The sequence below is a fragment of the Mastigoproctus giganteus genome, chromosome 11 (genome assembly GCF_048544385.1).
Source record: "Mastigoproctus giganteus isolate SK-2022 chromosome 11, ASM4854438v1, whole genome shotgun sequence".
NCBI classification, from domain to species: Eukaryota; Metazoa; Arthropoda; class Arachnida; order Uropygi; family Thelyphonidae; genus Mastigoproctus; species Mastigoproctus giganteus.
In genome coordinates this window covers 30,699,911-30,722,662 of record NC_143585.1, presented here as the reverse complement: position 1 = coordinate 30,722,662, position 22,752 = coordinate 30,699,911, and the positions used below count along the sequence as shown (strand labels likewise).

Sequence of the window (22,752 nt, the reverse complement as noted above, 5' to 3'; positions counted from 1 at the left end):
TTTAGTCTTTTGGAACCGTGAGGTTCCAAAAGACTAAATCTATCCATTCAGTTTTCTTCGTGGCATGTCGGTTTCTACCGAAAATGGGTCGTTTGCCTTCGGAATGACGTCAACAGTGCAGAAGTCTCCAATTGGATGGCTGCAATGACGTTTTCCAACATGTTACCGGAGTAACTTATTCATAAGCCTGAGCCCACACTGGAACACGTATGTTTATGGGCATTCTATGCCGCGCATTCGCGTTGTCGGCATCAGTAGCTGGCTCTCGACCCGCCCCGAGGTGCCATACGACTGCCGCCAACTCGGGGGCGCGTCTTTTTGCCTTCCATGAAGTAAATGGCCCCCCAAAATCGCAACATTAATGTTTTCCTTCGAAATGGAACATCCTCTGCCACCATGGATACCGTTTTCGTGTGGACGTAGGTGTTTGTGTTAGAGATTTTTCGGCGGCGCACACTACAAAAGAACGTAATGGCGCAAACGACCTTCTCGGCAGTTGGCGGCCACCAGCACTCACTGCGACATCTGTAGCTCAGAGCTGCTAGCTCCCATCGAGTCTGCTGGACCACGGATAACACAACCAATACTGGAGCCTGCGTATCCTCTACTTTATTGCTAGGCCTAACCAACATATACACCTAAGCCTAACCGAAGTTCGCCAGTGGCGGATTATAGTGTGGTATTGGTCTTCCATTGCAGTATTATGTCGGAGAAAAAAGGCCCCACTGGGGGGCCCGTGGCCTCTATACCTCCCTCTGTGCCTGATCTCAGTCATCTTACTGAGGAAGAGAGAAAGATAATAGAATCGGTGATGGCCCGACAGAAACAAGAAGAGGATCGAGAGATGGAAATATTGAGGTAAGAACTGATGCTTTCTTTCTATTTACATAGCCTTCGTAGGTGTGAGCATACGCTCGTGTACTTGTGCACAACGACAGAGTGGTGTGTGTGCTGTGTTTCTTCTGTCTGTTAAAACGTATTTGACAGGACAACCCCTTTAATTGATTATATCAAATAGATGCCTTTTAAGTCGCATACAATGTATTTTATTCGTTTTTTTTCTTAATTTGGAATTAATATACGTGTTTGCTTTGCTCGTACTTGTATCTCTGATGAGGCAATCACTGCTGAGAATTAAACCAAATGGAATCACACTATTTTAGTGGCAGCGATACGGTTAAAAAGACACAAGGAGGGAATTGAGGATATTTATACTTAATATCGCTTTTTTGTATTGTAGTTGCAAAAACGAAAGGATTGAATCAATCAATATAACAATATTTTTTACAATGAAATTAGACTAGAGTTAGGATATGACTCTTTATTACTGATAAACTCATCATACAAGAAATACAAATTTGTAGATGCAAGTACGAAGCAGAATGTTCACTGTCACGATTCAAGTAAAATTCAAAATCACTAATTTGATTGTACTGCAGGCAAATCTTACTGAAACAGTAACAGCATACAGGGGGCAGCACAGTGTAAGTGACTTAGGAAAGATAACAACGTAGTCTCTCTCTCTCTCTCTCTCTCTCTATTCTCCTCTTTCTGTTTTCTCTCCTTTTATCTCTCCTCTCTTTTCTCTCTTTCTATCTCTACCCTCTTTTCTCCCTATTTTCCTCCCACACTCTTTCTATTTTTGCCCTACTCTCTCTTTTCCTATCTGTCCTCTGTTTTCTCTTTATCTCTCCTCTACTCCCTCTTTCCTCTTTCTATCTTCCCTACTCTCTATCTTTATATTTCTCCCTATCTATTTTTCCTCTCACACTCTCTTTCTATTTCTACCCTATTCTCTTTTCTATCTGTCCTCTCTTTTCTCTCTATCTACCTTTCCTCTCTTTTCTCTCTATCTCTTTCTCTCCCCTACTCCCTCTTTCTATCCCCCTACACACACACTCTCTCTCTCTCTCTCTCTCTCTCTCTCTCTCTCTCTCTCTCTCTCTCCCACACTTTCTTTCTATTTCTGCCCTACTCTTTTTTTCTATCTGTCCTCTCTTTCCCTACTCCCTATTTCTATCCCCCTACTCTTTCTCTCTCTCTCTCTCTCTCTCTTTCATTTTTCTCTCTCTTTCTATCTCTCCCCTCTTTTTTCCCTACCTATGTTTCCTCCCACACTCTCTTTCTATCTCTCCCCTCTTTTCTCCCTATCTATTTTTCCTCCCACACTCTCTTCCTATTTCTCCCCTATACTCTCTCTCTCTCTCTCTCTCTCTCTCTCTTTCTGTCTGTCTTTTCTCTCTATCTGTCTCTCCCCTACTCCCTCTTTCTATCTCTGACATTTTTTGTTTCTCTTTTTATCTCTCCCTCTTCTCTCTCTATCTATCCTCCTCTTCTCTCTTTTATTTTTTCTATCTCTTCCCCCTCTTCCCTCTCTTGCTATCGCTCTCCTCTTCTCTCTTTTCTCCTCTCTTTTTATCTCTGCCCTCTTCTCTCTCTGTCCTTCCCTCTTTTCCCTCTCCTCCTTTCTATCTCTTCTCTCTCTCTCTCTCTCTCTCTCTCTCTCTCTCTCTCTCTCTCTCTCTCTCTCTCTCTCTCTCTCTCTTTCTGTCTATTATCTCTTCTCGCTTTCTTTCGACCCCTTCCCTCTCTATCTTTCTATCTCTTCCCTCTTCTCTCTCTTTCTCTTTCTCTCCCTTCTCTCTTCTCTTCCATATTAATCCATCTCTTCTTTTTCTCCCATCTTCTCTCTCTCTCTCTCTCTCTCTCTCTCTCTCTCTCTCTCTGTCTATATATATGTCGCATCACTTACATAGACACACACATGTATACCTAAATATAAATAATAACAATAACAATGAACTACGTTAATTATTAAAATGATAAACTTAGTTGATTAATATTAATTAATATTCACGGTCGATTTAACTTACATTTATGCATTAGTTTATTTAGTTTATAGATTTACATGTCGAGCAAAAGTTCTATTATTGTAAGAGCAGCTAAATTCTAAAAAAAAAAAAATAATAATAAAATAAAAAAATACATTGAAGAAATAATTTTCGATTTAACTTCCTGTGAGAGTAATAATTTTTTTTTTTAATCCATATTGAGCAAAAACAGAAAACAATTTATTATACGAAGAAGTGGGAAACATTATAAGAAATAATAACCATAAAGAGTAAGAAAGGGTGAGAGTGGGAAAAATAAAACATCACAGAACAATGTGTAGACTTTCTGTCAATTATTAGTTTTCGTTGTGTTATTAACGCAGAACTTCTAGTGACTTACAAGTGACATTAGAAAGCAAAAAAGTGGTGGAAAAGGAGAGGGAAAAATCATGAAAAAAGAAGAGAAAAATCCTGAAAGAGAAGAAGGAAAAAATCATGAAAGAGGAGAAGGGGAAAAATCATGAAAGAGGAGAAGGGGAGATCACGAAAGAGGAGAAGGGGAGATCACGAAAGAGGAGAAGAAAAAAAAAACGCAGTTAAATGCTGTATGGGATAGTCCTAACTCTCACTATTCCACGTCTGCTATTTCGATTCACTTTAACTGCAAAGCCGCAATTTACTAGCATAGAAGGAAAAATATTCCCAGTATACCAGACATATTTGTTGCGTGATATCGCGCACGTGCGCAGGGAAGTACCTCGAGAACTCTTAGTTTGGGGAAACAACAAACCCGACAGCCGGTAGTCGCCATATTGAGTTGCCCCTTTTACGATTAAGGTTCTAGTTTAAGTTGTCACGATTCGTGGACGAAATGATCGGACACCTGGCCGCGTTTGGAGGAAGTTTTACATCCGGTCTGTGGCTGTCGAAGGGGAGGAGGGAGGTGGGAAGAGGTTAACGCGTACTCCAATAAAGAAATACGTAACGTTGTTCGTCGGTTGCTCACGCCAGTGGGAAAATGGCGTCATGAAAGAACCAACCATTCTTGGGAGTGGGGAAGCTTTCACATGATATGCCACACGGAAAAATATGAGTGGTGTTGCATATTTTTTGAAGTAACTTTTCGCGGAAATGCATTCTCGAAGCTTGGAAAGTAACCTCACGTCTTAAAAGACCCTCAGAAACTTGCTACCATAAAATATACTTTACGTTCTCTCCTCCAACCTCTCTTACTCTGTGTCGCATCATGAGATGCGGCAGCAGCATTTAAAGACTAAATATACATCCCCAACGGATGGCTAAAGGATTTTTTTTGAAGTTTTTTCTTTACTACCTTCGCTCGTTCATTTTTAATGTCACGTTAGCCGCACATATAAAGAATAATATTTTCAGCAAACTATTTAAATTGTGCTTGTCCTTAAGACTTCTTAATTCAAATTCTAGTAAACTTTAAAGCAAAGAAATCGGATCACACCAAAATGATTTTTCTTTATAAATAAGTGATGGTATTTTTTTCTTAAAAAAAGTAACATCCTCATAAAAAAAATGCTTTTCTTTGCACGATAGCAGTTATACTATCCTTCTGCTTACTTCAATGCGATCCCTGAATTAATCCGATGCAATAGTGATGTTTACTCTCATAGATCTCCAATAAGGAATGTGCTAAAGTAACTATTATTTACAGGCTGAGTTTTTATATTTTTGAATCTGTTTCTAACTGAATATTATAGCCACAATTTTATTTTAACAGTTTTGAAATTTTTAGTTTTAAAAATTAGAAAAACACACCATATTGAACTTCAAAAGCCATTGAATTATATCACCCGTTAGTAGCGTGCAATTTTTTAAAATTCAAATAACCAATTTCATATAAGTGTTAATTCACTTAATTTCTTTCTAAATTTTAATTATTATCAACTTCTCTTCACGTGTAGCACAGTGGTTATAATCATCATCCTTTTTCGCACCGAGTGTAAAAGGGCTGGGTTCGGATCTCGTTAATGATGAGGAACTCTTTATGGACTTTTTTCACTCCGTGGTTGAGATAGTTGGTCTCAGACGAGGGTGACATTCTTTTTTTGTTTGTTTATCCCGGAAACTGGGGTTTTTCATCCGGAAAACGGGCAAATCGACCACAGAATATACTTTTCCTTGCAGCATATCAATATTTAACACACATCAATAGATAACCAATTTCATATAAATATTAATTCAGTTAATTTCTTCATAAATTTTCATTACTATCAACTTCTCCTTACAAGTAGCACAGTGGTTATAATCACCATCCTTTCCTCCACCGAGTGGAAAACGACTGGGTTCGAATCCTGTTAATGACATGAAGAACTTTTATGGGTTTTTTTTCACTCCGTGGCCAAGATAGTCGAGGATAGGATTCTTTTTTCAATTCCGGAAACTCGGTTTTTCATCCAGCAAACGGGAAAATCTACCACAGAATATACTTTTCTTTGCAACACCCATTCATCAGTTTTATATTTTTCGTACTGCTCCATAACGGACAATTAGTTACATATTTGCCCACTAAGGACAAATAGATGGATTATTTTAAAAAACTCTTAAAGTCTGCCACAATTTTGAGAACCTTTAAAATCCATAAGCTTTGGCAACATCAAAGGAAACAGTTTTAACATCAGTTGGTAATTATGCTATAATAAATGTGATTATTGGATGAAACATAATAGATTTAAGAAATAACTAGTTATTTCCTCTAAAACTTAGGTGAATACTCAGCCTAAGTTTTAAATTTACAAAAAATTAGTTTCGAAATACAGAAAAAGCCATATCTTTGGATTCTATATATTTTGAAAATTTTTATATTTTTCTAATATAATGAATTTCTTCTCTTGCATTCTTTTATTTATATTCTTTAAGGCAATTCTTATCGATTAGCCTGTGATTCATAAGAAAAAAAAATTGATTAAAATACTATTGAGCCATGTTCAGCTGTCTGCTAGAATATACCAATCAACATAATTTAAATAATAAGACCGGACCTTGTTTTCAAATATTAATGAGTTGCAAAATACATTTTTAATCCTGTTTAATCTATGAAGTTTTATTTTCTGTATTGGTAATTGCATTATGTACAGAGAGAAAATCTTTGATAGATCAAAAATATAAATAAATCTTTTTCTCTCCAGGTATTTTCAGAGTCTATCTAAATAAAATTAGTATATATTCTTTTTAAATACACATGATTATTAATTGGAAAATTATTACAAACTATACTATTAAATGCAATTAATTTTTGTATGTTTAGTGAACAACAGTATAAGGAATCTCTGGATTGCAGCAGTGATTCTTGTTTGTTTTAGTACTTCCGACCTGAACCAATTTGAGAGAAGCCCAAAACCAGATACCCGTGTTAATAGTATCTGGTTTTGGGCTTTTCCCCCTTTTCTTAAACTATGTTATAATCATATAAGAAACGTTTATGGGGTCCCCTTCTGTGTCGGGGCCCGAGTGCATCTCATCAAATGTACTCCCCTTTTGTTCGGCTTGCTTCCTGCCGCCCACTTTTTGACCTGCTGAAAGAATTTCAAATCAGAATACAGAAAGTTAGTTGATCTGTATTTTAACTGAACTGTTTCGATAGCTGATATGTAATATTTACTATAGGAAACCAAAAAATTAAAAATTCGCGTGTAAAGTGTTTTTCCTTTATTAATTTCGGTATATTCAGTTTAAAAAAGAATTACTATAAATATATTAAGATATAACAACGGTTTTTTGACTAATGCTTCCTGGTCCGTGCATCATTTGCAACTACCAATAACATGTCTTAGTGTTATATTTCAATATTAAGATACATTAATAAGAGCGAAACAAAAATACGGTTGTTAGGATCACCAACGACTAAGGCCATATTGCTCCAGGTATATTATCTGTAAATTGCGTATGTTCTGAGGTCGATTTTCTGTTTGCTGGCCGAAAAACCCTAGTTTCCCGCAGGAAAAACCATGCTTTCTATCACCTCAGACTGACTAACGCAGCCACGTTGTGAAAAAGATCCATAAAAATTCCTCACGTCATCGACGGAACTCGAACTCAATTCTTTTCGACGCATTGTGGAGAATACAGTGATCCTACCAAATGTTCTATCCACGAGGGCTCAGAAGAACTCTTTAATTCTACCTAATGAAGCACCATTATCGTTTTGTAATGGAATTGAACTTTGATTTTTTTAAAATCTTGCTCATCTTTCTTACCCTAATTGTCCACTCTATGATCTTTCGTTTTAAAGATCGTTTTGTGCATATATGTTCCTTGTCGAAGACTTAATTTCTATAATTAAAAAAATTTATTTTTTGGTTCAATATCTCTTTAATCCATTCTGTAAAATTCATATTCTTGCATTACATTTCTCTGTCTGCTCTATAAATCGCTTGAAACTTTTAGACCCTCTTCCCTTGAATCTCAAACTTCTTATTTTCCCTTTAGTTTCGTGACTCAAGCTCATTTCCAGCTTTAAATAGTATTGACCCAATCGTATGAAGGCCTTTGTTATTTGCACCAGCTACTTGTATTAAAAAAAATGAGTGTGAAAATTTCAAGAGTAGGAATTTTGCTCTGTCTAAATGGCAGTCAAGCTTCCTCGTCCGTTGGTAAACCCATTGGCTGTAACATTTACCCATATTTACTCACACCTTTTTTATATATTAATGGTTTCATCGCAGTTCTACCTAACAAATTTTCCGTCGTGAGGAGCACAGTTGGTATAATCACTGACCTTCCATCCTGGGTAGAAGATACTTGTGTTCAAATCCCGCCAATGATGCGAGAAATTCTTTGGATCTTTTTCACAACGTAGCTGAGTTAGCCGGTTTCAGGCGAGAGCAGCATGGTTTTTTTCTCCAGGAAACTCGGGGTTTTTTTCAAGCAAAACAGCAAATCGACCACAGAGCACACGCAATTTACCGACATATTATAAACGATACTAGGGCTTAAGTTGCTGATACGCCTATAATCTACCAAATTCCACCTAAATAATTACAACTGAATGCCCAAAAATTATAAAATGACCTTCATAAATAAGAAGATAAAGAATAACATCTTCGGAAATAAAATAAAAAATCCATACCCTCATTAGTGATTACGGATTAAAAAGGTTGGTTCCCACCCAGGCTTTGGTTTAATCTGGGATGATGCCAGGAATCACTTTTCAAACTTCAAAACGAAGACCTGTGCTGCCATGTGGGCAATAAAGCAAGAGCTTATTGAAAAACAATCTTTAATCCTTTGACTATATTGAGGGCACTTCTTTACACAAATTTAAATGTCACTCCTTGGATGCAATTCATAATTACACACAGCATTTTGATTCTTTCGAAATTTGTGATAAGAGCACTTGATTCTCTCAGTATTGAAAATATTGGAGTTCAGCAAAAGCTTAGAAGGCAGAAAAGCAACAATTTGCTCCGAAGTGCAGTAACCAACCTGGACAGCCTAACAAGACTGTTTCCAGTTAATACACTGGAAATATATAACAAACTAAAAATAGAGCAACAAAAGTATTGCCAAGATAAAGTGTACAAGTCATTGATTGATTCAGAACCTTACCTTCACCTACATCCATAACTATGAGCATGATTAGTTTTTTGCTTGCTAAATGTAATGAACAGATATCCGATTTTCAGCAATAATTATTATTCATGTAAATGAGTTTTTGTTTAATATTTTCTCTCAATTAATAACATTGACTAATGCTTTGTAGCTGTACATTACTTTTTACTATATACTGTGTAAATTTACTATGTAAAAGTATTATCTACTATGTAAATTTTTGTTTCATTTATTTCTAATGAATGCATTCAGCCTTCTTGGCTGAATGCATTCATCCTCCGAGCTAGTGGCTGTATCAGGGTTGTGATAAATAAACAGATTTTAATAACAACAATAATAATAAATATAATAAGACGATCCCCCCGCAACAGACCAGACATAACCCTCATTGAAAAGAAGGAAATAGCTATCTGATTGACATAGCGATACCCAACATCAGCAACCTCCAGAAAACCTACGAGGAAAAGATCAGGAAATACACAGACCTTAGACAGGAAGTCAAAGAAATGTGGCACATGGCATACTTAATGACCATCCATCCCGATCGCCATGTCAACCACCGGCATAGTACCAAAGACCCTCCATAAGACCCTAGCAGCAATAGGCCTTGCAGAGAACACCTACATGGAACTCCAGAAAGCTGCCATCCTGAACACTTGTAGAATAGTAAGAGAGTTCCTCAATCAACAGTAATAATAATAACCAGACACAACCAACTACCCCATGCACTTGGTAGCACTACCCCTCCGGGGTCGAAAAAATCCCATAAAAGGAGATCAATATAATAATAATAATAATACAGTACAAGTTTGTTAACCACCCTTAACTTTTGTCTTCGTGGGTAGAAATCGGGTGGAAATGACCTGAGTTCGAATCCCGTCACTGACGCGAGGAATTTGTATGGATCTTTTTCACAACATGGCTGAGTTAGTCCGACTCACTCGAGGGTAGCAGAGTTTTTTTCTCCCGGAAACTGATTTTTCTCAGAAGCAAAACAGTAAATCGACCACAGAACACTTCGCAATATGGCCAAAGTTGCTGATGCGCCTAAAACCCTACAACAACTTTAACATCACTATTAACTTGTTAAGGATTTCAACCCTTGTGAACAAGTTCGTTTTTTTTCCCAGTTATATTACATCAGATTGTTACATTACTACAAAAAATTAAATACTGTATTTTTACTACACACACCACACAAGCTAATGGAATAAACGTAAGCACAGATTTCATTAAACAGAAGGTTCTAACATGAACTGAAAAACACATTTTAATTGTCGTTATTATAAATTAAGAATATTCTGCCTAATAATAATAATATAAAATTTATATGCGGTACAAACGCGATTATCCGAACTTCGATTATCCGGATCGCACAACAAATACGTAATAATATATTACGCTATAGAGAAAATATGTAACGGATATTGTATTATTGTACAATGTTGCATAAATCACGGGGACCCAATAGGCAGCCGGCGGTACACGCGCCAGTATGACGTACTATTTCGGCATTCGAAAAATACTCGTCTGCTCAGTGCGGCTATTAAATACACTTGTTCGTTTCATGAGTGGGTAAAAAAAAACAAAGGAAAGAAAAGAAAAAGTGTTGTGCTAATGTAAAAAGACAAAACGGCAATAACTGAAGCCTTGAAAAGGAGTGAATCAGGACGTTTTTGATTGAGAAATATGGAGTTGGTACGTCAGCAATCATGGACACAAAGGAAAACGATGCCTTCACACTACGGATGTAATTTAATTTATGGGTAAACACACCGTGAGAGTACTACACCAGATTACTAAATAAGCAAAGAACGGGTAACCATAATGGTTTGTGCCAATTCAACTGGCACACTCACACCGATTGCCCTTGTTTCTTATCCGGAATTCGAAAAATCCTAGATGCTTCAAAAATGTAAGAAGTCTTCTAGTTACTTATGATCATCATAAAAAAGCATAGGTGAATGACCAAATTTTCAAACAATGGTTAAAAAAAAACAACCCCTTTTATTCCCGAAGTGAAAGAATATAAAAAATCGATTAATAAAGAAGGAAAATTATTATTATTACTCGATAATGCATCTTCACATCCGTCATTAGAATGCTTAAACCAGATTGACAAAATAGTTATCGTTAAATTTCTTCCACCAAAAGTCACTTCTGTAATACAACCGATGGATCAATGTATAGTGGAAACACTAAAACGCCTGTATCGAAAACAATTCTATCGATGGCTCATATTAGCTGATGAGAATGATGAGGACTCAGTTATAAATTTCTTTTAAAAAAATCAATTTACACGGGGATACACGGACTATTAGATTAACAGTAGCCGCATTGCGTAACAAGTAAATACATGAGCTGTGTTAGGGTAGCTAAGAACAAGAACAGGTGCATGTATACATGCGTGTACACCAATGCTAGGAGTTTGGTAAATAAATTTGATGAATTTTAGGAGTTGGTCAAATTGTTGGGATATCAGAGACGTGGTGTCACACAGATATAAGGAATGCAGAACTGGAATTTGGGGAGTACAATGTATATAGACAGGATAGTAAGGGAGGAGGGGTTATGCCATTAGTTTAGACACTGCAGTGTCCAGCCAATCGACATGGCTGGACACTGCAGTGTGGAGTCAGTTTGGTGTGACATCAGCACCAGGAAAAGAAAATTGGAGTAGGAGTGTGTTATAGGCGTAATGACTCTAATGAGTATAATAAACAGCTGTACAGAGAAATAGAGTGGGCCACTAAATCAGAGTGTGTTATAATCGGGGATTTTAATTTCCCAGCTATTCACTGGAATTTGTGGGTTGGTCACTCACACACTAGCAAGGCTTTTGTGGATTTATTGGATGATTATTTTCTACAGCAGAATGTTCGGGAAGTAACTAGAGGGAGTAATACTTTTGGTGTGATTATCAGTAGCGATTCTTCATGCATTAAGAATCTGCAGATAAAGGAACCACAAGGTTGCAGTGATCACAGTGTGCTGAAGTGGGATTTACTCAAAGAGGCAACTACCATCAAAGGTAAAGGGAAGGGTTTTTGTTTTCGTAAAGGCGACTGCGGAGGTCTGAAACAGTATTTAAATTCTATACAGTGGGACCAATTGATAATGTTACCAACAGCAAATTCAAAATGGGAAGCATTCAAAGAATTAATCTTGGATTACTAGGCTTTTTATACCAACTAAGAAATATTGTTCAAGGTTTAGCCTAAATGGATGTCAGATGAACTAATAAGACATGTGGCAGAGAAGAAAAATGCATGGGATACATATAAATTAATGGGTGATATGGAAGCCTATGATAGATATAAGCTGGTCTGTAACCAAGTCGCAAGGGAGGTTAGGCAGTCAAAGGCAGATTACGAGAAATCTTTGGCAAAGAATGCAAAGAAAAAGAGCAAAGAGTTCTTTAATTATATAAACTCTAGAAGGAAGGGGATGAATCAGATTGGTCCACTTGATATCGATGGTTCAACTCTTGATGATCCTGCTCAGGTAGCTAACAAACTAAATGAATATTTTGCATCTATATTCAAACATGAGGAGTTATTCAGGGAGGGGAATGCCAGAGGTGTATTAAACTCTGGCAGTAAGCTGGAAAATCTTGTAATAACTGAGAGTAAAGTGGAGGAGAAATTGTTGAAGATAAACATAAGAAAGGCACCTGGGGTTGATGGAATCTATCCAGTCATATTAAAGAAGGCAGCAAAGGAAGTAAGCAAACCCTTAGCCACAATTTATGAGAGCTTCCTTGGACTCAGGGTAGTTACCCATGGACTGGAGATGTAAAAATGTGACCCCAATTCATAAAGGAGGATCAAAGGTCGACACAAGTAATTACAGACCTGTTACTTTAACTTTTGTTGCGGGGAAATTAATGGAGGCACTGGTTAAAGAAGCACTGCAGGATCATCTACACAAGCCATCAGTTATAGCTCGGGCACAGCATGGGTCTGTTAAGGGGAAATTTTATGTGACCAATTTGATTGGATACTAAGATGTGGTCACAAAGGAACTGGATGCAAAGAATAATTTTGATATCATATATTTGGATCTTAGCATTAGCAGACGCATACGATGCAAGAAAGTAAGCTTATGTAGCATCAGCTAAAAAAAACTCTCCCATTTCACCTTTCCATTCGTTCCAAATGCCTGTTCAGCTCAGCCTTAAATTTTATTTAGGCTATCAATTTCCACAACAAAAGATGGAAGTCTGTTCCACTAACCAACTATCCGCTGGTTAAAGGCAAATTTCTGCACATCTATCCTACAATTGTCTTTCCTCAATATGAAACTGTGCCCCCCTCAGGTTCTTAATCTGAGCAAGAGGAAGAATCCCATCAGCATTCAGCTTGCTCAACCCACCCAAGGCCTTATACAACTCAATTAGATCACCTCGCAGTTGCCTACTCTCCAGGCACTGCAATTTGCGGAACTCAAACCTTTCTTGGTAAGAGCACCCCACCTCTTAGAAAGGCTTTTGATACTGTTGCACATGGAAGACTGCTGCTCAAATTGGAGCAGTGTGGCATTGGAATCGAATTGCTGCTATGGATAAAGCGATCGTTGAGTGGGAGAAGATAGAGAGTGGTAGTCAATAGACCTGAATTCGAGTCCCGTCGATAACTTTAGGAATTTTTATAGCGCTTTTCTACAACGTGACTGAGTTACTCGGTCTCAGGCGAGGACATCATGGTTTTTCTCCCGGAAACTCCGGTTTTTCAACCAGAAAACAGAAAATCGACCTCAGAATACACGCAATTTACAGGCAGTATACACGGAGCAATATGGCCTTAGTCACTGATACTCCTAAAACCCACCTACAACAGCTACAAGTTAGTGGAAGGTTTGATATCTATAGATGTGAAATCTATAGAAACATTGGAAAAATCATTAGAACAAAATCTTCAAACGGCATTCGGGATGTTCTGATGGCAGTAACACAAGTCGAAACATTATAAAAGGAAGTCACGGAAACATTAAAATAAATGTCAATATACAGGAATGCAACGAAGAGGATGTCAGCAAGTGGTTAAATTGTGATATTTACGATCATGGATTTCAATTTTGAACGATGAATTGAGCCCTTGTCGAACATTTTTTTCTTTGTTCTATTAAACAGATTTTTCGTTATCCGGACATCCTACATCCCCGTTTAATCCGATTAATTGAGTTTCTACTGTATTAGCACCATTCCTCTTTACTCTTGCATTGATGATTGCGCCAATTCCTCTCCCATAACATTTACACACCCCATTCAATTTCTTCTTTGGTTTTTCAACAGAAAGAAATTTAGGAAATGCAGAATAATCTTGATAGCAGCAAGTCTTCAAGTCTAGGCAATTTTTCTCCACTCGTTCTTAGAATTTACACGTCACAGGTAACTCCTATTACATTACAATCCAACCAAATTCAGCCTACGTCTAAAAAAGGAAGATATTTCTTCCATCTGATTATCGTCTTGCTGTCGTACTTCCCCTTTCCAAAGTAACAAAAAATCATTCTTCGGTCTTCCACAATTATGTAGCTCGATCTCTTACTATTAATCGTTTTCGACTATAACAATGTAGCTCAATCCCATACTATTAATTGTGATCGACGGTCTTCTCCGTTTGTAGACTTCTTGCTCAATGAGAATTACCCAGTGTAATAAAGTTCTTTATTACACTTCATTCCTCTCTCCAGTTTGAGGATTTCTGTGTCATTCTCAAATGGGAAGGTTAGGTGAATGTCAATCCTTCGAAGACCCAATTCTGTTTTTTTATACCAACAAAAAAGAATCTGCTACATTTCTTCACATCTTTAACAATACCTACATTCACTGTCCAACAATTTACAAACCTTTATTCAATATCTAGTAGGGCTACCTTTTGCCAGAATTAAAGCCAGTACACGTCTTGGCAAGGATTCCACTAAGTTCCTGAGGAAGTATAGCTCCAGATATGACTATTCTTCCATTAAGATATTTATCTTAATGGAAGAATGGTCATATCTGGTCAGTTGCCGTGTTGTGGTCGGTAGCGCATTGTGAAGCCGAATTGCCTTTTCAGCATATCCCAGACATTTTCAATGAATTCAGAAATGAAGAATTAGGCAGCCAGGCTAAATTCTGGAAATCATAGGAATGTTCCTCGACCATTCAAATGCAATTTTTTCATGGTGGATAGTTGCGTTGTCGTCTTGAGAGAATCCATCGCAATCCGGGTAAAAATGATGATTGCAGAGTGAAGTTGGTCGGATACGACAGAAAGATATTTATTGGAAGTAACAGGACCTACTAATGGTATGAGCGAACCCCGTATCGTCATACCAACTCAACCCAACTAACCATTTATCACAATCCTCTGCCTCCTCTCCTGAAGCCATCCTGCTATCCATCAAAGGATTTTCCCTATGATTCCAACCTGTTCCAGCTTATAAAATAATCGCTCATGAGACTGAGTCAAATGCTTTTCTGAAGTCCAAATAAACAATGTCGAAATCCAAAAATCGACCTCATGAGTGACCCTGTCAAAATAGCTAACCAGATTTGTTAAACATGATTTTTTTCTTTACAAAAAACTTTCTTCACACTTTCACCCTGCTACTGCTGCAAAAAAGTATAAGTCGAGATTGGGCAGACCCTATGATCTTTTCCCACTGTTTCGCAGTCCAGTCTTGGCGTTGGCAGCACTACGCCAGTAGAATCTTTCGAAATTTTACAGTAAGAAGTGGCTTTCATATAGGTTGTTGTTGTTGAGAAAGCGTGCAGTATTTATTTGATACTAAGGAACATGTGATCATACCATGTGACAACTTATATTTGCATACCGTACGTTTAAGTATCTGTTAACGCCAGCTGCAAACGGTTTCTAATTTTTCGGCCAGTGAGTGTAGATTTCTAACCACAGATGCATTTTTATTCGCATTAACTAACTTCTACCGTTTTTGGAATAAACATGTTGTTTGCATCTAACAAACTAGGTTTTATCTTTCAGTTCTGCCGTAATTTTTTCTTGTTTACTTTGTATAATTCTCATATCCGCCCTACCATGAAATATTATAAACGTCTCAAAAGTTCCATGAATGTCTTTATATAAATCACTTCCACTGTGTTCAGAGTTAAGTAATCAGGCTAATTAATCCCATTCTTCCAACTCCATTTTACTTACTATTACATACGCTTTCAATATTTTAGCATTAGCATTAGTAGTAGCTTCCCATTTCACCCATCCATTCGCTCCAAAATTTTGTCTAGTTCTTCTTTGAATTTATTTAAGCTATCAACTTCCACAACGACAGATGGAAGTTTGTTCCAGCAACCAACTACCCACTGGCTAAACGTAAATTTCTGCACATCTATTCTACAACTGTCTTTCCTCAATTTGAATTTATGCCCCCTCAGTGCGTAAACTAAGCAAGAGGAAGACTCCATCACCATTGAGTTTGCTCAAACCATTTAAGTCCTTATACACCTCGATCACATCACTTCGAAGGTGCGTTAAACCTTTCTTCTAAGAGCAGTCTTTTGTTCCTCTCTGTACTCGTTCCAGCAGCTCTACATCCTTCCTAAAATAAGATCTCCAGACCTGTATGCAGTACTCAGGTGTGGCCTGGCAATTGCCTTATAAAAAGGAATATTCACCTTCTTATCCTTGCTAGCAAAATTCCTGTTTATCATTTGCTGTATACTTCTTCTCTAGGTGCTTCAACGGACACCAATCTTCAGAATCGTCCTCTCTTTCTAACCAAGCTGTTCTCTCATAATTTGTATACATAAACCATAAACAAAGTGATATACGAGTATGTCTCTGAAATTTAAATGGACTCATATAGTCAGGTCGGTTTTACAGTTAAGGGGACCCCTGTGCAACAATCAAGGTTGGGATATCATCTCCTCCTTGCTAGACAATAGGAGGTCCTCTTTATTTAGATTTGTGCCCTTTTCAATCGATGGCCAAGAGGCTTTGTACCCACTGCAGCCCTCCCAGTAAGGACCAGTCTTGCATATACCTATTCTAACAAGCTGATGTTTTTGCACCTACTGCAGCCCTCCTACTAAGGACCAGTCTTGCATATAGCTATTCTAAAAGCCGATGTTTTTCTAAGCATTCTTTGGGCCCCATAAACAGTACTGGTTTTTTTTAAGGTTAAACGTTTTAGAATTGGAGAAATATTTTTTAGAAATGAATATTTTATGATATTATTTGCATGCTAAAGTCTAGTAAGATGCAAAATAGCAAGCCTACTGTTTACGTAAAGGTTTTTATTTTTATTTTACCATATTGTATAAGGCGGAATATAGAAACATAATTGACACTAAAAGGATTTATAAATCTCTTCTGTTTCTTAATTTTTAAGCTTAAATTAAATACATCATATTACTACCTGTCGGAGTTTCGTTGCCTGCCACAAGCGATTATTGACTAATCTATTTTGCCTAGATGCCTATGTTATATTTCCAGTAAAAGTAATAAGAAAATCAAACATTGAATTTAAGACTGAGCATTCTTCATGTGACTTTTATGATGAGAATCCGGGAATTCGCATTGTAAGTCTACGAAGTTAGACTTACAATGCGAATATACGAATAGAAAGAGAGAACAGCCATCCGCGAAAATATAAGTTTAGCTAACGTTATCATAAATGTGTACCACTATTACTGAAGTCATTTTTATCCAACACAATTCAGTATTCTTTGCAGTGAAAACAAGATACTTGAAAGATACACACACACACACACACACACGCACAGTTCTGCTTACTAATGCTGCTGGAATTTTTTTTAGGTAGTGTATATCATTGTTCTAAATATAGTAAGTGAAAACAAGCTATGATATAAATAGGCTACTTTTATTGCAAGGTAAGCTGAGAGCACACAGTATACGTGACCAATATCGTATGTACTAGCTCCATGTTTTAAATATTGATTTGTTCCAGTTTAAGAAAGATTTGGTGGGTATAAAAGAACAACATGCTGGTGCAGGGTAGACGTACATGTAGCGTTACTGCTGAGTACGGTGTAAAGCAGCGAAGTCACCACTTCCTAGTCAGGGGACTTTATACCTTTCACCAAAGACATCAAAAGGAGTAATTAATGTATCTACAGAACTTTTTATACTTCCAATAATTTAATTTCATTAAAATTGCAGGAATGCGAAATACCGTTAAGAAATTATTTTTTAAAAACATTTTAAAAAGTGATTGATAATTGCCAAATAGTGACAGATGCGAAACTAGCCCAGTGTTGTAATTATTGCTTTCATAGAAAGCCGCACTGTGGCAGCAGTGTGCTTGCTTTTACCAACAGATGTTTGTAATAATAAACATCTGTTGGAAAAACACGTTAGTAATTAAAAAAAAAAATGTATCAGAAAATAATGGCACGTACCGGCCTAAATTTTGGACTGAATAATTACTTATAAGCAGAATTTTAGTAAAATATTCGATTTCAATCTCATAATTTAGACTGTATTCATTTTATACAAATGTCACCACTATAATTTAAAAATTTGTTTTCTACTTCTTTTTTAAACTTCTCCAGCGAGGAAGGTCTGTCGTATTTCACAAATTTCACAAGACAAATACATAAAAACCAAATGTAATGTGTTTATTTCATTGTAATTATTATATACATCATGCATGGCACTTTATTATACTCTTAATATAGATTTATGTTTTACCAATTATTTTTTAAATTTCGCAATATTTTTTAGATTTTTTCTTGTTCTAATAAAATATTAATGTGATTCAGAAAATACTATGTATACCATTAGTCAGTGATTCTCAATTGTGGTCCATGATATTTTTGAGTGCCGCAAGCTTCTTAGACAGTTGCAAGAAGATCAGCAAAATTCCATTTAAATCTGACTTTGGGAAATACTGAATTAGTTGGGAGGCTATATGGAATAGGATAAGACTGACCACATTTTCTACCTTTAACAGGAAAGCTTTTTTTTTTTTCATGACTTCCCTTCCCAACTCCGTTTTTTCTGATAATGTCCTCTTTACATCGTTTTTTCCTAGATCAAAGAGCACCAACCTTGCCAACTTCGTATAATAACTGCATTACAACAAAATTTCATTCAACAAGAATTTCGTTACTTTTGAAGTGCTTTAAAACACATGTCCTACTTACGATGGTAGCTACGTTATAAGAGGGACTTCAGAAGATCAAGTAACTTTAGGCAGGATGCACTTGAACATTAATTGTCCCCTGTTGTGATTATTATAATCATATAGAAGTTCTTGTTCTCTCAGCCTTCAACCCACGCGCGGTACTACGTACTAATACCTTTCTGTTTGGGGTTTTCACAAAAAATATCCTTAGTAAATTATCCATATTCATGTTTGTATATTAAAGAATTAACGGAGTAATAGTTCAATCAATAGTTTAAATAGTTCTTCATCTCTTCATGAACAAATATCTTTCACTGTACCCCACTTGAATTTTCGTTATAAAACTAATTTATCACTGCCTGTTCATCATACTCAACGCTTACTTGATAGTCCTCTGTTTCGTTTCCTTCAGGTATTGAATAATTACAACATTGATTTTACACTTAATCCATCTATATATAAGAATTTGCTCCTTACTCCATTTTCTTAATGTAATTTTTTTATATATTTTAATTCTAATTTCATGTTGATTGTTACTGTTTTGTATTGATTCTATAACTCTCAGCGTTTTCACAATTATAAAATTAGGGTCTGTGTGCCCTGTGAGCAAGAAGTCTTTATATAAATAAATAAATAAAGACAGAATGTTTAAAAAGCTATACATATGAAGAGGATTTTTATAATTCATTAATGTTTTTTTTTTTAATTATAAAACTTAGAGTTATCAAAGTTCTTGAAGTCATTTTGTCATTAATGTCATATGTGATTTTGAAATATACGCTTCAGGATATAAAATTAAACACAAATCGTGCTAGATAACGTACTGGCCATTGAAATCAAAGGTAGTTTTTTTTCTTTTGTTTTATTGCTGTTGGGTTTTAGGAGCATCAGTGACTAAGGCTATGCTGCTCTGTGTATATTGTCTGGAAATTTAGTGTTTTGATGTGGTTTTCTGTTTGCTTGACGAAAAACCAAAATTTCCAGGAGGAAAACTATGCTACCCTCGCCTGAAATCGACTAACTCACATTGTGAAAAAAAAAATAAATAAAGACCCACAAAAATTCACTCGTTCATCGATGGGATTCGAACTTGGGTCTTTTCCTCTCGGTGTGGGGAGGATAGCGATCCTACTGTGCTACCCAAGGGGCGATTTGCACTCTCTAGCAGCAGGGTGCTTTGTTTTAAATAAATATTTAGCATGCCCAGTATGTTTCTTTAAATAGTTCAAATAAATTTGTGTAGTGTAAATATTTATAAACCAATATAACTCTAGCATCTGTTATGTTTACTTTTATGGGTATGGCATGCTTGGACCAACTGCGACATCCTTTGAACTCTCTAGCAGCATGCCCTCATGAGTAGCACAGTTGGTAGGATCGACGTCCTTCTTACACCAGGTGAAATAGACCTGAGTTCGAGTCCCGCCGACGATGTGAAGAAATTTTATGAGTCTCTTTCACAACGTGGCTGAGTTAGTCTGTCTGAAGCGAAGATATCATGGTTTTTTCTCCCAGAAACTCGGGTTTTTCATCCAGCAAACAGCAAATCAGCTACAGAACACACTCAATTTACAGATTTACCTCTCGACTAAGTAATATGGTCTTAGTCGCTGATGCTCTTATAAACTACAACAACGACATCTAGCAGCAGATTTCCAAGCAGTTAATCTGTTGCTACCGCGTAATCTTTAATATACTGTAAGGTTTTTCAAAATGTAGAAAACTATATACAATATTTAACTGGAACAGCCCTGTAGTACTTTTCAACTAAAATTATCCTGGTTTATATAAATTAAAAATACATACAAGTATACATAAAACGTTTTTACAGTGTACGTAAACAAACTCATTAGAATGGAAATAACTCTTTGAAATGACTACCAGTGCTATATTTTGAGAGTATTCAGTACTTATCTTTGACAAAAGAATGCATTAATTTATTACAGTTAAGTGAAATTCCTTTACTACTACGTGTTTAATATTAATAAAGCACAGGTACAATACATTTTATCTTCTTCTGATAAAAAGGCAGCAACAAAGAGTTATATGAACGTTGTAGGTAATAAGATTTGCATGTATGCATGTCGAATAAGTATATTATTGGTCATAAAAGTATTCCTCTTCGCTTTGAGTTTACTTCCTGCATGACAATCGATTTATTCTGCTAATGTAGCTTCGTCATGTGCGAAGCACTTCCTAGGCGAGGTAAGGGTGACAAGATTTTTGACCGCCTATGTCAAGCCTGGGATGACGTTTTGCTGCAGTTACATTTATTTATTTGCGTTCAGATTATTTTATGTCTTCTCTTTCTGTTTCATAGCCAGATAAATTCTTTCACAGTTTATCGTGACCATATATGGGACCAATGGCTATCAATTGGTCATATAACACGATTGCTATTTTATTTATTTTACAGTGGGAATTGCAACAATTTCCGGGATGAAATAGATAATAATAATAATAATAATAATAATAATAAAGCTGTTTTCCTTTTCTGCAAACGTTTCTGTAACGTTAATTTATTTTAGTTTTTCTTTCCATTAAATAATTAGATTCCGTTAAATTCAGAAAAGTCCTTAAAATAACCAGATATTCATTCTTCCATTTAAATTTATTTCGATTGTTTACATCTGAAAACCATCTAATTTACATTTAAAGATTAATTCTGAAATCAAAGTTCCTGCTTCATCGTTGGTAGTATTTCATACTATTAATTTGCATTCATTTATAATTTTTAGTTATGGGATTACGAGTTCACCATGTCTCTATGTGTATGTGTCCATGATTCTAGGTTTTCTTGTTGGGAATATTTATTTCGAGACGTTTTGAACCAAGGTTGAAATTGGTTCTCATATTCAGTATCTTGAGAAATTTGGCATTATTAATTCCGCTTAGATCACTTAACTTATTACTGTATTTTAATTTTAATTTCTATTGCTATATGCGTTTTAATTTTCATAAAAATTCAGCATTTGTTTCAGTAGTACAATATAACTTACTTTATGATACTTTATTTCATATAACTCCTATACATTCAAACGTATTTTGGCACCAGAATCTTCATGAAAATTATGTTATTTTAAGAAAATTAATAACATTCCTAATCCTTCTTAGAATACTAACGCTCAATTTATGGCAGTAGTATGCAGCTGATATTTCTCTTCAAAGCTCCATCAAGACAATCGTCAGGCATTTTAAGAGGGGGGGGGGAGTGTGGTGGCGCCGTGTTTTGATCCGAAGAATTTCAGCTTCTCCCAGAGATCGTCAGTGAAATTAGGTCGACTGCTGGATAGGCCAAATTTCTCATTGTATTAGGGTGCCTATAAGACTAGCTGAAGCTAGACTTGTCAGATTTATTTCCATATAATTGCGGCGTAGATGATATGATAATATACAATTGTTCAAAATGTTAGTAAAAGACAGTGGGATTCTAATCATATAATTCTCTCGTTGGTCTAAAACAGAATCAGTCCCCTCACCAGGCCTCTCTTTAAGACATCGTCCCAACAAGGTTTTCTCAGACTGCACACAAAAGGGGGCATAAATTCAAATTGAAGGAGGACGGGTTCGGAATAGATGAGCGGCATTTTGCCTTTAGCCAGCGGGTGGTTGATTGCGGGAACAAACTTCCATGTGTTGTTGTGGAAGTTGATGACTTAAATAAATTCAAAGAACTACATAAACTATTGGAGGGAATGGACAGGTAAAATGTGAAATGCTTTGCTTTTTTTTTTTTTTGGATTATGCTGTATACGCTTGCATTCTTGCATCGTTTGCACTACTAATGCTAACGCTAACACAGCAACAGCACCAATCCACCAAACCATAAGATAGACACAAACTGCACACAACACTCAACCTTAACAAGGAGACCAAGTAACACAGACAGAAGGAAAAAAGACAGAAAGATGGGCGAAGAAGGCACTCCAGGGAAGACATTACAATGACTTCTATCAATACCTACATGCTGTAGATAAGATGGCTTCCAACGCATGGCTCACAAACGGGAAGCTCTTTCTCGAGACCGAAGGATTCATGCTTGCCATCTCCAAGACCAGGTAATCAACATTTATTGATTGGTGGACCCCAGGGTTTCCCCCATTAGCCACCAGGTAATCAACACCAGGAACTACAGGAAAGGACCCTAAAGTCACAGTGATGCACGTCAACGATGCCACCTGCTTCAGAAGGAATTCAGCACATCGCCACAGGATGCAGGGTGATCACTCAGACG

At 36.5% G+C, this 22,752-nt stretch overlaps 1 protein-coding gene across 1 annotated transcript in view; it reads left to right on the top strand.

Moving 5' to 3' along the window:
* Positions 1-558: 558 nt before the first annotated feature.
* LOC150077846 (regulating synaptic membrane exocytosis protein 2-like) overlaps positions 559-22,752 on the top strand; it is a 723,475-nt gene continuing 701,281 nt past the window's right edge. Inside the window, exon 1 of the mRNA XM_090384380.1 lies at positions 559-858. Coding sequence (XP_090240506.1) covers positions 704-858 — 155 coding nt within the window. The 5' untranslated portion in view covers positions 559-703. The remainder of the gene's footprint in view (positions 859-22,752) is intronic.